The 15,024-nt window shown below is 43.3% G+C and overlaps 1 protein-coding gene across 4 annotated transcripts in view; it reads left to right on the forward strand.

Moving 5' to 3' along the window:
• Nucleotides 1-15,024, forward strand: part of ACOX3 (acyl-CoA oxidase 3, pristanoyl) — a 63,379-nt gene that overhangs the window by 9,484 nt on the left and 38,871 nt on the right. For 3 of the 4 annotated variants that reach the window (XM_075930812.2, XM_089777788.1, XM_006128241.5), the window contains 5 exons: nt 3,882-4,115; nt 5,015-5,089; nt 7,439-7,528; nt 8,639-8,782; nt 11,564-11,652. In XM_075930812.2, the coding sequence (XP_075786927.2) occupies nt 3,882-4,115; nt 5,015-5,089; nt 7,439-7,528; nt 8,639-8,782; nt 11,564-11,652 (632 nt within the window). The remainder of the gene's footprint in view (nt 1-3,881; nt 4,116-5,014; nt 5,090-7,438; nt 7,529-8,638; nt 8,783-11,563; nt 11,653-15,024) is intronic. The other variant, XM_075930815.2, reaches the window with a different exon arrangement.

The following is a 15,024-nucleotide window of genomic DNA, read 5'->3' on the forward strand; positions in this document are numbered from 1 at the left end:
AAGCACTTTTATGTAGTCACTTTTTAAAGTAGAATTGACTTCTAAACAATACTTCTTTCACTGAACTGAGCATAAGGATGATGTCACAGGGCAGGTACGCCCAACCCCCTCTAAGGCAGGGCATTGAGCCTATCTGGACCCTTACTATGTGCTCCACCCCATGAGTGTTACAACGCCAAGTACCGCTATACTGTACAAGAGTCTAGTCTACCAGACACATTCAGTAGCCACCCCATGTCTGCGGGGCAGTAGAATCCAACGGCCTGAGTCAGTAGTAAGTCCCTGTTTGCAGGGCAATAATAGGGTCTAGTGGCCCAAGTCAATAGCAATCCCTAGGCATGTGGCAATGGCCCCTATTCGCAGGGCAGTAGGGCCTGGCGGCCCAAATCTATAACAGCCCCTGGTTCATAGGCTCATAAGGGCTGGCGGCCAAAGTCAGTCACAGCGGTACCGTTCCCTTGGGTATAAAGAGGGTGGGGTAGGGGGACGCGGGCTCTCCCTCTCCACCAGGTCTCAGGGCTCTGGTTTGGCTGACAGGATGTGCGTGAACTTGTCAACTAGTTCACGTAGCTGCCCTTGTTGCCTTGGCACACGATCCTTCCCAGTGGTTATGGGTCTTTGCTCCAGGGGTCCTTCAGCTTGTGGCCCAAGCTCTGGTTCTGCGGGGCTATGGGGAAATCATCATTGCCTCATTCTTTCAAGGCTTTTAGGAGGTTCCTGTGGTATAACCACATCTCTTTCCGCCATCCCGGCAGCCAGACCTCGTAATCCGCAGGCCCTGCTCTTCTTGTCACCTCAAAAAGACCTAGCCACTTTGCTAGTAGTTTTGATTTAGATGAGGGTAACAACAGCAAGACTTGGCCCACCCTCTCCACCAGGTCCCATCCCAGGGCCCTATCAATGGTGGATGTGTCCCACCATTAGCTCAGCAGGGAATGCGCCCGCAACACGCTGAGGTCTCGGGGATCCAACTCATCACCCTGGGCTACTTCCTACCTGCCTCAAAGCAGTCAATGTCTTCCCCACTTACCGCCTCTGAACTGGGAGTTTCCCTGGCTGGCTGGCCTCTGCTGCATTCTTCGGCTACTCCGCCTCCTCTGGTTGCAGTTCCTTCCTCTGTGGTGGTCATCCCTGACTGAGCTCCTCCACTGGCCTGTATACTGGTCCTCCAGTTGGAGCATTCCCAGCAGGGCTGTGTGGATGGGGCTCTCTCAGCCAGATAGCCCCGGCTGACTACTTCCAGCCCAGTGTGGGGTTGGTACACCCAGACACAGATGGTCATACCTGGTCAAGCCAAAGGTCCCTCTAGCCCAGTATCCTGTCTTCCGACAGTGGCTAATGCCAGGTGCCCCTAAGGGAATGAACAGAACAGGTGATCACCAAGTGATCCCACCCCGTCACCCTTTCCCTGCCTCTGACAAACAGAGGCTAGGGACACTATGCCTACCCATCCTGTCTAATAGCCATTGATGGACCTAACTTCCATGAATTTATCTAGCTTTTTTTTGAACCCTGTTTAAGTTCTTGTCTTCTGGAACTCGGGTAAGAAGTGCCACAGGTTAGCTGTGCAGTGTGTGAAAAAATACTTCCTTTTCTTTGTTTGAAACCTGCTACCTATTAATTTCATTTGGTGACCCCTAGTTCTTGTGTTACGGGAACAAGTAAATAACTTTTCCTTATTCACTTTTTCCACACCAGTCATGATTGTATAGATCTCTGTCATATCCCCTGTGGTCTCTTCTTTTCTAAGCTGAAAAGTTCCAGTCAAATGAGCGATGCAAGCGACTAGTTGAGTAGTCAACTATCCGATAAGCATAAGCTTATTGGATAGTCAACGAGTGATGTGACTAGTTGCTCCCCCCCTTGCAGCCCTTGTCGCTTCACCTTCTCCTCTTCCCCCGCCCTTGCTGCCCAGCAGGCTCTTGTACATTTCAAAGGCTGAGACGCCACAGAGCACATGGGACCAGTCCACTGCTGGACCCGCGCTCCCAGCTGGGCTTCCACTTCTGAGCCTGGCAGGGCTCATGCTACAGTTCAAAGATGGAGGCGCCCTTATGGGCTAATCAAATAGTCGATGGAAATCCCATCGGCTATTTGATACTCCTGTGTCAAATATAACTGCTAATCTGCTATGTATTTGAGAGAGTTTGTTTGTTCAACAACTTCTCCTAAATGGTATATGCTAGGACCACCACATTTGATATACTGTACAGCTTCCTCTTATCATAACTTAAAGCAAGGTCAGGGTATGGTTGTGCCAGTAAAATGGTTTGTGTCTGGAATAGGATTGCTTCTCATAAAACCATACAGAAAAGAGACATAATCATCAGGCAGGTGAAAGTGGCTGGCAGCCCTCCCCCCCCCCCATATAGGACTGCCTCAACTCCAAGACTCCCACCCTCCAGGTGCACTTCCCCCCCCACCCATTTGTATGGGAACATTGCTGGCTGGGAAAGTGCACAGTTTGCTGCATTCCTCACTCTGGCCCAGCCGGGGGACATGTACTGCTTCCTCCAGCTGTGCCTGCTGGAGCTACAGTGGCCATGGAGAGGCATTTCTCACCTGGCTCCAAGCTGCTGCAGTGAGACAGGTCTAGTATGGTCCTTTCTCCCTGGGCCAGCCTGCATACTGAACCCCTCATCCCCAGTCCTACCCCAGAGCAAAGACTTAAATGAAGAAAAGACAAAACATTGAGTTAAGGATGTGAGCAACGCCAGGTAAATCATCTAGTGACAAATACTGGGAGGCATTACCAAATTACAGCAGACACTAAATTATAGTCTCCATTTCCAATTAACAAATATATTTGCATAGGACACTGTCCAGATCAAAGTTGTAATGCTGCAGTGGCTCGGGGGCAACAATACCAAACTCAGGGCAGGCTGTTAGGAGACAAACTCCAAATTATGAGTTCTGTACTCAGGCTAGGTCTACACCGCAGTGACATAGTTATACTGACCTAACCTGCTCTGAATTGATACAGTAGTTTTCATGAGTGCGGGGGAGAGTGCCCCCTGGTTCCTTCTTTTTCCTCTCGTCACCTTCTTTCTGAAGAGCAGGGGAAGGCACATTTGCAACCCAAAGCTCTGTGTATTTCTCCCTAGATTATCTGATCGAAGCTGTTGTCTAAGGAGACAGACATCTCCCCAATACAAGCTCCCTTTCAAAACTGTCCTTAAGATTAACATTCAGCCAGCCAGCCAGGGATGTAACTGTTCCAAATTAGACCATCAGAAAGTGCCTAGCCTGTCTCTGAGGACTCCGCTCTGATAGCTATAGTTGACAGTTGGACTAGGTAGACTATGCAACGGCTCCCTTCTGGGAAGGTGACCACATAATGGCTGAAATGTCATTACACAGCGACTGCTAGTTGGTGAAGAGCCTGAATGTGACCCTCAGAGCGCTACACTGATGCTCAAAGGAGGAGGAGTACTAAAACAATATTACACTCCTACCAATGATCAAATACTAATACAGCTAAAATGTAACCACAGGAGGAAACAGGGGCCTAACACTGTTCTTGGGATATGTTTGCTCACATATTATAGTGAAGGTTTAATTTTAAGAAATGGCAGTTTCCAGGAGCTTCTGACTCATGCAATGCTACGTGTGGTTGCCTGACTTTTGAAAGATATATCTGGCACTCACATTGTCAGTGCTATATCACATTTTAGTAAAGCTTTGTTATGCATATCACCATTTCTTAAATTCAGCCTTTTGCATTTTTATTTGGATATTTATTTCTTAATTTTGGCAGAAAAAACAGCTGCTGTGCTAGAAAGCCTTATTCAGCCAGGGAGGAAAATAAACATGATGCTTTAACATTTAACTTATTCTAACTTTCTGGTATTAAATTTCTATTGCCAACTTCTCCCCTCAAGAACAGAATCTTCTGTGCTTTTGAAAATGATCCTCTCTTTGCTCGTTATCCCGGAGAAGATGTGACTCTCGAGAAGTATCGTGAGCTGACATTTCTACGCTGTAAAAGGCTCTTTGAATATGAGTTTCTTAAGCTGGAAGATATCATGGAGAAGCCATTAAAAATTATGGTTCTTATAAACTGCCTAGGAATGTACGATTGGTCTCTGGGTACCAAATATTTGCTAAATGCTCAGGTAAGTACAATTCAGAGAAAAGTCTTATTACTCTGTGGCACTGCATTTTCATAGATTTTTTTTCCTCTTTGAGGAAGATTTTCTAAAAGCAGAGTCTCAACCCAACTATATTTCTGTTTTTAAATAAGAAAAGTGAGTTGTCCCTTAATCCTTTGTCCTTCAGTTGAATCTTTCACTAAGGATAGTCAATAGAGATGCTGGCTGAGTGCATTATTTAGTGACTCTTTCTGTTTCCATTTAATGATTTATTTGATTAATGATTTTTTCTGCTGTATGGCCAGCTCTACAGCTTAGTACCCATCTTGGCTGTGATTCTGAGATATAGATAACTTTTCAGCAGAAACTGAATTAAGACCACCAACCGTTTTGTAATTAGAACAGCATGCAATGGTAAAAGCTTTCAGTTACTGCTGATCTGGGATGGTTTTGCTAGCCAGCCACAGACTCAGTCATTGAATCATCTAAAACCAAACTACATGAAGTGAGCTCGTATGTTGTCAAAGGTTTTACATCCCTGAAGTGGGCTTTTGCACCCAGAACTACAGGCAGAAGTGGAAGGTGAACCCAGTGAGGGTTCCATTACCACAGCCAAAGCTGAGCTTGTCATGAGGCGCCACATCTTCATGACTCATGCTGTCCTTGGCCCCTTTTCTGTGTAACGCAACCTGTTTTCTGTCTTTGGATGGCATTCAGTGCAGTACAGAGGAGCTAGCACAAAGCCCCAGTGATATCACCATGTTAAGCCCTCATAATATCATTTAAGTGGGACGTATGTGCTGGGTACCTCTGTTGACCCCTATTGAGGGTGAACATCGTGCTTAGGGACTGTAGTGCTTATTCACATTTTCCAGCATTTTTAGAGGGATTTCACAGTCGTCTCTCTCATTTTGTGTTTTCAGGTGTTTGGTGGTGCAATTGAGAATACTGGCTCTGAAAGGCATAAGGAATTTGTGAAACAAACCAGTAACATGGAGGTAATTTTGGGGGTAGCTCTTCAGGGCTGGGTACTGTCAAAGTTAAGCTAGCTAGCTGTACTTCTGGGCCCTTTCTGATCTCGGAGTACAGGTGGTCAGCCCTTAAACATTACCTGACCTGGGGTGGAATTTTGCAATTCTTCGACCAGAGTCTGTCTAGTCTGGAAATCGAGGGTGTGATCGCACCACAAGTAGATACCTTGTTTGAGTGTGTGAGCAGTAAAGCCACGGTAGTTTGATGCAAGCCCACCCAGAACTCTGGGTTAATTTACTAATAGTCCTAGCCTTGAGTTAGTGAAGTTAAAAGTCAGTCATATGTTGGCTTGAGCTGCAGTCATGCCCTGTAATTGGAATCTAGATATACCATTAAACGGGGGCCCCGGCACACCACTTTAAGCATACCAACCACTTATTACCCTACAGTTCTAACCAGATCTCAAGAACCTGCTTTTCCATCCTGCCGGAATATATGTCTCATGATATTGTTTAACAGCCTTCTTAAAGCAAAATATGTATAGTTATGCATTGGAACAAAGCAATAGAGAAAAAACTATTTTAAGACAGCCAACACATATATTTATTCTCATCTATTCTTACACTTACTACAAGTTAAGTTTTACTGTTAAGTTTCAAGTACAGAAATGAACCATCTCACATTCTGAGTACTAGGCATCCCAGATCTTCCTTAATGTTTGTAAATCTGTTTGACACATTCTGTTCATGCACTATTGTACTGACTTGAGTGCTCCTCAAGGAGAGGCAGGAGCCATTACACTATTTGCTCTGGCATTGTCCCTTAAGAAGACTTAAGTGGAGGCTGTTAAGTGTAGGGGTGAATATTAGAGAGAGTCTTCCCTCTCTTGCCTTAGAGGGGCACACTTTGCTGCCCAGTCAGAGCCCTGTCATGAATTATGCTTTCCATTCCATAGTCCACAACATCACTCTAATGACAGATTTCAGTACAGTATTAATAATTCTGAAAGAGCTCCTGTACATTTGTCAAAGACATGTTATTGTTTTTCCCCATAGAGTAACTGATGTAGTTGAAAGAGGCACTGACAAAATTGTATTGCCACTAACTTGAACTACTGAGTGATCTTTTTCTTTTATTCCCCTTTTTAAAAAAATGTGTATTTATCCATCAGCTCATGTTATGGAACAAGCAGATTGGCTTATGGTAAAATCAATATGAATCCAATTAGTGACGCAGACCTTAACTGCAAGGGGGGGGAGGGGGCCTAGTGTCATGTATCTGTTTCAGTTTAATCTGATCTTTCACCTTTTTTGAAAGGGCTCCCAAACTGAGTGGCTTTTTGACCTACCACTCAGGGTCAAAGCGCTACTTATTAAAATTTGACCCAGTGGCCCCTCCATCGTGGGAGAGGGGCAGCTGGGTCAAACCTGAGTGATGCTGTGACCCCCCCACACCAGGTCCCAATGCTTGGTGCAGGAAGCAGAGCCCAACTTCATGGGACAGTAGCCGAGCACTGCACTGACTCTGCAGCAGTGGCAGACTTGCTTTCCAGTCCCACCCCACAGACTCTTCTCAGTAATTTTTTAAGACTGGAGGGCTCCATTGTCAGATTTTGCCCAGACATACAAAAAAACTCTATACTACCCTGTCTCTTAGGCTGTACAAGACTAAAGGTAAGAAGCTAAATTTACCCCTAATGTAAGGGAAAGCAATTCACTGACTGCGGTGTAACTGGATTTCACACTCTGTTAAGAAAAGAATTTACACACTCTGGATTTCATCTGAGTTTGTCCCTTCCACGTGTTTGGATTATTGTCAATTTTTAAATAAAACAGACTAATCTTTTTTCAAACTAAACTGTACCCAATGCTTAATTAATGAAAGATGTCCCTGGGCTCAAGCTATTAGGTGCCAGGGTTGAAGCAATATTTTATATTCATAAGTGGTGCAGCAAGCCCAGAAGTGCCAGAGCTATGAACTTCCAAGGCTAATGGCACCAGTGCTCAGCCCTTGCATAAATTAAGCACCAGTTATCCCTAAGGCTTCCCTGCAGAGGGACCAACCCACCTTTCCTCTTTTTAGTAGGCAACAGTTCCTTCAACTCAAAGAGCCAGTCCCACTTTTCTTATATGTTGGGTATAATGAATAATCTGCCATTATAAATCAGAATAACCCTGTCACCTTATTTCAGGAGTTGTGCCGGCTTACACAAGGGATGAATTTGGCCCAGTGCAATCTCCTACTAAGCAGCTGGAGATTTTTATTAACTCTCGTTCTTACAGCAATACCCTAGTGAGTAATACTCTTGACTTGAAAAGGTTTGAGTTACCATGTTTACATTTGAGTTGATTTGCACCTATTGATTCACCATTTAGATTTTTGGATGTTTTGCTCTGACTGAAGTCAGCCATGGCAGCAATACCAAGGGCATCCGGACAACTGCCAGATATGATCCCAGCACACAGGTTAGTCTGTAATCTACTGAAGCGGTACTTTTATCGTTTACATTCTATTATAAAGATATTGGGACAAAATGATTTTATGATTAACAATAATTAATACTTTGCTCTTATCTGCCACTTTTTAGCAATAGTAAAGCGGTGTGAGAACTGGAATTTCCATCCCACAAAAAATGTTGCTTTTAAAATACACCATTCTGAATTAGAACAAAAAGTCAGATACATGAAATTTTCCCAGGAAGGATTTAAAAAAAAATCTGTCTAGGAAGAACCAAAACAGATTTTTTTAAAATAAATTCTGCTTCAGCAACGGAAGCAGCTCTCTCTCTGTCAGCCCTCCAGAGAGACTGCTCAGGAGCTGTCTAGCAAGTTGTGCAGTCTCAGATAAAATCCATCTTATTTCTTGGGCATGTCTATGCAAGCTACGACCACACTTAGTGATTGCAGAGTAGACATATCTTGTAAGTCATAAAGTGGTTTTAAAATAATACGCAAAGGGGATTACGGTTTTAAAACATAAGTACAATATACATACCTTACTCGGCAAAAATTCCAGCCTGCCCTTTGCTGAGCCTCCTTATTGGTGGAAGCAAATGAACGCAGCTATATGTTTTTTTTCTGTTTAAGTCTGTTAGGCAACATAACATCTTTTGTCCCTGTCCTGCCGTCAGCTCAGTGAGGGTAGATTTGTCCTCTCACAGAAAGTCTCATTGAAGCAAATGGAGTCAATGAGGACACAGAGGACTTTGCAGAATAGGGCATGGTATCAAGATGTTAGGAGCATTTTGCAAAACACTCAAGACTATTGTGGGTGTCCATGGCACTCCCTCCGCTCAACATGTTATAAGAAAGTTGAGAGGTTGAATTTTAGTCCTCAAGTTGACAATTAAACACATGTTCTGCCCTGACTTTTCCTTAGACATACATTCCAGAATAAAGCTTAGCCTGAAAGATTCCTGTCAGTTCCACTCTCCTTGTTGTGAATGTGCAGGATTGAAGTATGGTATGAAATGCTGGCCATTTTCAAAATGTTACAGTGGCAGCAAACAAAAAGAAATGATGGACGTACATTCATTAGTATGATTTAAGACTTTCCCACTTTTTGACTCTTTATAGAAATTTATCATCAACACTCCTGATTTTGAAGCTGCCAAGTTTTGGGTGGGCAACATGGGGAAAAATGCCACTCATGCTGTCGTCTACGCCCAGCTGTACACTCCTGATGGACAGTGCCACGGATTACATTCCTTTGTTGTGCAGGTGAGAAAGGAGTACTACTTAAAAAAACACGTCATTGTATTATGTCCATTACGTGATTTCTGTAAAGATGTCTTCAATATTTCCCACCAAACTTCAGTATTTATTTGGTGACTATGCTTTTGAGTCAAGATTACAGTCAAATTTGCTGTAAGTAGAAAGTGCAAATGAACCTCCATATTATTGCATCACACACACAGTTTGAAATAGCCTACAAAATGTGAACTACTTTAAATCAGGAGCTCTGCAGAGTGGAGAATGGCCCTAAATGCTTGGAAAGTGCTTAACACAAACTGGGCAAATAAATAATATGGAATAATAAATGCAACAAGAATCAGTGAGGGCATATATGTTGGAAGTTACATGTGTCCAAATAGAAACACTCCCATTGGTTTAGGGGACATTAGATGCAGTCCCATTTTCTAATGAGGATCCTCAATACTTGCACACCGCATGTGCATTGGTGTCTGAGGATCTCCAAAAGGGGCCAAAAACATGGCAACTAATTCTAGCATCATTATTTGAAATGTCAGTGGGATGAAGGAAGAGGGTATACATTATTTTAATTGTTTTTGAACATTACATGTATGAAGAAAAAAAGAAAAAAATTTATGGAGAGAGTTTTGACTTTATGGAGAGAGTTCAAGTGGCAGCGTGTGTTGCAAGTGAAACAAAATGCAAACACCGGCTTTTCAGCTGTGGTGGACTGTTAATCTTCCAGAGTACTGCTAGTTTATGGCAAGGTAGAACCTAAGCATATAATGTTAACTGAAGCGTGTGTGCAGGGCACCAGAAATTGAATAATATAATCATAGAAGATTAGGTTTGGAGCTCAAGAAGCCATCTAGTCCAACTCCTTGCTTAAAGCAGGATCAATCCCAGATAAATCATTCCAGCCAGGGTTTTGTCATGTCTGGCCTTAAAAATTTCTAAGGATGGAGATTCCACCACCACCTTACGTGACCCATTCCAGTGCTTCACCATTCTCTGAGTGAAATAGTTTTTCCTAATATCCACCCTCAACCTTCCTTACTGCAACTTGAGTCCATTGCTTCTTGTTCTGTTATCTGCCTTGCTCTATCATCACTGAGAACAGCCTAGCTCCATCCTCTTCACATAGTTGGCTGCTGTCAGATCTCCCCTCATTCTTCTTTTCTGAAGACTAAATAAGCCCAGTTCCCATCAGCCTCTCCTCATAAGTCATGTGCTCCAGCCAGGCAATCATTTTTGTTGCTCTCCTCTGGACTATTTCGAATTTGTCCACATTCTAGGCCCAAAACTGGATTCAGTACTCAGATGTGGTCTCACCAGTACTGAATAGGGAAAATAATCACTTCCCCCCATCTGCTGGCAGTGCTCCTACTAATACAGCCCAATATGCCTTTAGCCTTCTTGGCAACAAGAGCACACTATTGATTCATATCCAGCTTCTCATTCACTGTAATCCTCAGGGCCTTTTCTGCTGAACTGCTGCTTAGCCAGTTGGCCCCCAGCCTATAGCAGTGCTTGGGATTGTTCTGTCCTAAGTTCGGGACTCTGCATTAGTCCTTAAAATCATAGAACACTAGAACTGGAAGGGACCTCGAGAGGTCATTGAGTCCAGTCTCCTCCCCTCATGGCAGGACCAAGCACTGTCTAGACCATCTCTGATAGATTTCTATCTAACCTACTCTTAAATATATCCAGAGATGGAGATTCCACAACCTCCCTGGGCAATATATTCCAGTGTTTAGCCACCCTGACAGTTAGGAAATTTTTCCTAATGTCCAACCTAAACCTCCCTTGCTGCAGTTTAAGTCCATTGCTTCTTGTCCTATCCTCAGAGGCCAAGGAGAACAATTTGTCTCCCTCCTCTTTGTAACACTCTTTTATGTACTTGAAAACTGCTATCATGTCCCCTCTCTGTCTTCTCTATTCTAAACTAAACAAGCCCAGTTCTTTCAGGGTACGTCTACACTAGCCCCCTAGTTCAAACTAGGGAGGCTAATGAGGGTGACCGAAATTGCAAATGAAGCGCGGGATTTAAATATCCCACGCTTCATTAGCATGTTCCCGGGCGGTCACCATTTTGGAAACTGAGTAGCCTGGAATAACTGTCTGTGTCTACACATTCCACGAGGAGTAACAGCTAATTTGAGTTAGGGGTTTACTTCAAACTCCCGATTGACTGCCGTGTGGCCACTGCTTTAACCAAAGACAAAGCAATGAAATGGCAGAGGAAGACACCAGACAAGGGTGATTGGATTACCGAAATACTCCTAGCCTCATCTGCATTGAAGATAGAACAGACAGACATCTACATTAGCGTACTGAATGGAGAACAGCCCTTCCAAAGCAAGAACCTGCACTGAACTATGGGATACAGAAAGCAGCATAGCATTGCCTGGTGGGAAATCTTTGCTCCAAGTGCTAAATGAACCCGTATCTGTCCACATGCCAATCAGTAATTATCAGACCAAAAGGAGGTTTCTATGCTAGTTGTGATTAGAAGACAAATGCACATTGGGAGTATGATAGTGTAAGTAGTGGCGTGTTATCAATGAAAGTGAAAGATTTCCAAGCGACTTTTATTATTGAATTGAGAGTATCTTGTATGAAAAGATGCACAAGAAGAAACTATTTTCAAGACTGGATTCTGTTTACCTGAATTTCGAAAAATAATGTGATTAAAAATTGTTAATAATAAAATGTAAATTGGGAGTACTTTTCACTGTTTGAAAGGAGTCCACCAAGAGCATTAGTTTTTTCATGACTATAATATTGTTTTATTTAATTTCCACATAGATTCGAGATACAAAAACATTGCTTCCTATGCCAGGAGTGATGGTAGGGGACATAGGAAAGAAACTTGGGCAGAATGGTTTGGATAATGGGTAAGTCAATAACATTTGAATTAAGAAAATCACTATACTTACATTGATACTTATAAATGTATGCAGCAAAAATACGAAGTCTGTTCCATATTTCCGTTGAGGCAAGTACTTATTATAATGATACTAGGAGACTGTACCCCCTGCTCACTGCACTCATCAACTTCCCTCCCCCCTCACAGGGGGTAGGCAACCTTGCCCCCCCTCTTCCCTCCTCCACGACCAGGGGCCATGCCATCCTGGGCCCCTTCTCCCTCCCCAACCCCACCAACTTAGGCCCCTTTTCCCTCTCCACCCCATCAGCTCCCTTCTCCCTCCCCCTCCGCCAGCTCAGGCCCTTTCTCCGCTCAACCCTAACCCCTTTCCTGCCACTGTGGCACATGCCAGGCCCAGCTCTGACCCTGGCAGCTGGGAAGTTGATAAGGGAGAACTAGGAACACACACATTGGTGGACACAGTCGCATTGACTGAAGACACAAAAGCAAAAGTAGGCAACTTTGGTGGAGGAGGACTAGAGTAATGCTGAAATCTAGATTTCTGCCTCTATGGAGACTATCCACCATAACTTTTAGCTATGAGTATATTTACTTCAGTGATTATATCGTCTCAAGCCCCTGGTGACAATGACAGTTTTACTCATATCAAAGCAAGGACAAATCTAAACACATAAAATGAAGAGAGAGTCAGACCCATTAAACAAGAGAATAAAGGTGAGAAACATCAGCCCAAAACAAAAGCTCAAAACAAAGCAGGCAAAAATACCACCAACAACAATTGAGAGAAGAGCCAACAGCTCCAAAGACAAAATATGACATTTTAAGCAGCTATGGATGATTATATTTTTCCCCAGTCTGTTTGCCAGTATTCACAGCTTCATTAATAGCCTCTGTTCTAGCCTCACTTTCCTCAAGGAAAGTCCGTTAAAGCAGACTATTTGAGTGGGTGTGGGGAGAAGAACTACAATGAGATATTAAGGTAGATTCCCCCAGTGACAAAGCTAGCATTAAATCACATGTTTCTTTGAACTCATCTTTCTTTGCACGAGACTTTTTTTTCTAATGAAGTCACTTGATCTTTGTAAATGTTATTGCATGCGCAATGCAAGCCACGTTCCAGCAGGTGGCACTGTTGCATGGGCCTAAATAAACCAAATTGAGAAATTTGGTTTTGCATTTATGTGAAGATGGAGTAATGACACTGAAATTTATATTTGAACTACAGAATAGTTTTCAGTGCAGATCCACAAACACAGACAGTATTTGATAGTTGTGTGTGTCCATCATATGTGTGCATCAATGCTGAAATAATAGATTATTGTATAGATGCTGCATTTGTCTACACAGGGACACAGGATTTTAGAAGACATTTTTTCATTACACAGTTTACTTTCAAGCGTGCAGGCAGTAGCCAGTATTTTGAGACAAAATGCATACAGTGCATTTTGATTGGAAGTCTATGCAGTACATTGTAAGAAAGATATAGTACACAACATGCTATGTAGATGTCATGAGACAGTCTCCTATGTTGGTTAGGACAGCTGCTAATTTGAAAGAATTGTGAGTATTCTAACTTCCCTTGACTATAAGGGTTTTTTATTATGTATCATTTGTATTACGGCAGTTTCTAGGAGCCAGAGTCTTGGACTAGGACACCATCGTGTTAGGTGCTGTACAAATGCAGAACAAAGAGCTTATAAAACAAGAGACAATGATTAGGCAGAGATAGACAAATGGGAGAGTGTAATGGGGTTGGCTGGCTCCTAAGTGCCTCCTTGTGGCCAGCATCGTTTCTCAAGAACTCTGCCTGAGTTTCCTCTTCCTTCAGGGCTCCTCAAAGCCTCCACACGGTCCAGAGGTGTTAAAGACAATTTTCCGTCTAGAGCATCTGATTTATGAAGTTTTTGTAACATTTCTATTGGCTGTCCAGGCCTAAATCCTTTCCTCTGGTTCGAAGGACTCTCTGCCCTCTCTCCAGTGGCTGTGATTAGATTCAGGCTTGCTTTGTCCAGCTGTTCTCTTTATATTCCTGTAATCCAGTTCTTTCTAGAAAGGCAGAAACATCCTTCAGACACAAAATAATTCAGTGTTTAAGGCCCCACATAGTCTGCACCTGGATACAGCTGTAGGTCAGTCTTCCTGCTCTCAAAGCATCAGCTTCCCAGTGTCTCAGAGTTCCTTTCAGGAGCCCTGTTACCCTTCTCCAATTTTCTGCGTTATCGTGCCAGGGCTGGTGGTCACCTGACTCTCCTATTCTCCTGACCTAGAGAGAAGAGTTGGCTAATCAAAAGTGGTGCTGGGCCCCTCTCCTGCTACAGTGGACTGCCATTCTGTGACAAGGAGCACAGTGGGTTGATATAATCAGCCTCGCATGCTCTCACCTTCTGACAGCTTAAGTCACAGCTGAGAACCTACGAAGGCAGGAAAGCTGCTGGGATGAGGTCATAGCAATGTGAAGCACCAGTACATCAAACTCAGCTAGAAGGCTTGGAAGGCACTGGCTCTACACAGAATCCAGCTGAGAGGTCTGGCCAGGGAAGCAGATTCGGTGCATCTGCTGAGCAACCTCTGGTGTATGGGTTCCTTTGGAGCATCAAAGATAAACATTTGGCACCTCCCACATTCAGATGCTAGAGAAATGGGTGTGTTTATGTTTAGGGTGTAACATGAGCAACCTAGGAGAAAGAAATTCACACCCTCTCTTTGCATTTCCACTAGAGATTGGGTTTAAATCCAGATCCAAAATGCTGCTAAAGTGGGAAGAGGAAGTTCAGGTCCCTCTAACAAAAACAAAAAAACCCCTTCTTACATAAAGCTAAAAACCGCACAAAGAGTAAAGAAATGAAGCTGATTATAAACAACCCCCAAATCTTTAGGGAAACTAACCAACATCATATAATAGTTTCTGAGCTTTGCTTTTATGAAAACAGCGCTGTGAAATTGTTGATCCAGGGCATAACAGATTAGCTACTTCCAGAAGTTATTTTAGTACTCTTAAGGTGTTTGAGGTTTTTTCCCCACTGTTGTTCATTAGCACATAGAAAATTCCCAAGAAGAGAGATCTGGATGCAGTATAATACATCACTATGGACAATGTGTTAGCACATTAGCATACCAAGAAGGAATGTCTCTTACAAAGAAAAGTGAAACCTACTTTCATAGTGTGCTTCGATGCAGCTGCTCAAAAAGAAAAAAAAAAAGGAATCTATCCCTCTATGAATTCTCAACTGCTTTGTCTGAGAGAAGGCTTGGGTCTAGATTGTCACATGTCTTTATTGGGATGTCAGGAGTGGTGTGGAGATGAGATTTCACAAGAACCTACCCTCCCCACCATCCATCACATGTCCACACGCATTTTGCAAATCTAGCACAAACGTCA

The sequence above is a fragment of the Pelodiscus sinensis genome, chromosome 4 (assembly GCF_052426305.1).
Source record: "Pelodiscus sinensis isolate ZL-2025 chromosome 4, ASM5242630v1, whole genome shotgun sequence".
Classification (NCBI taxonomy): domain Eukaryota; kingdom Metazoa; phylum Chordata; order Testudines; family Trionychidae; genus Pelodiscus; species Pelodiscus sinensis.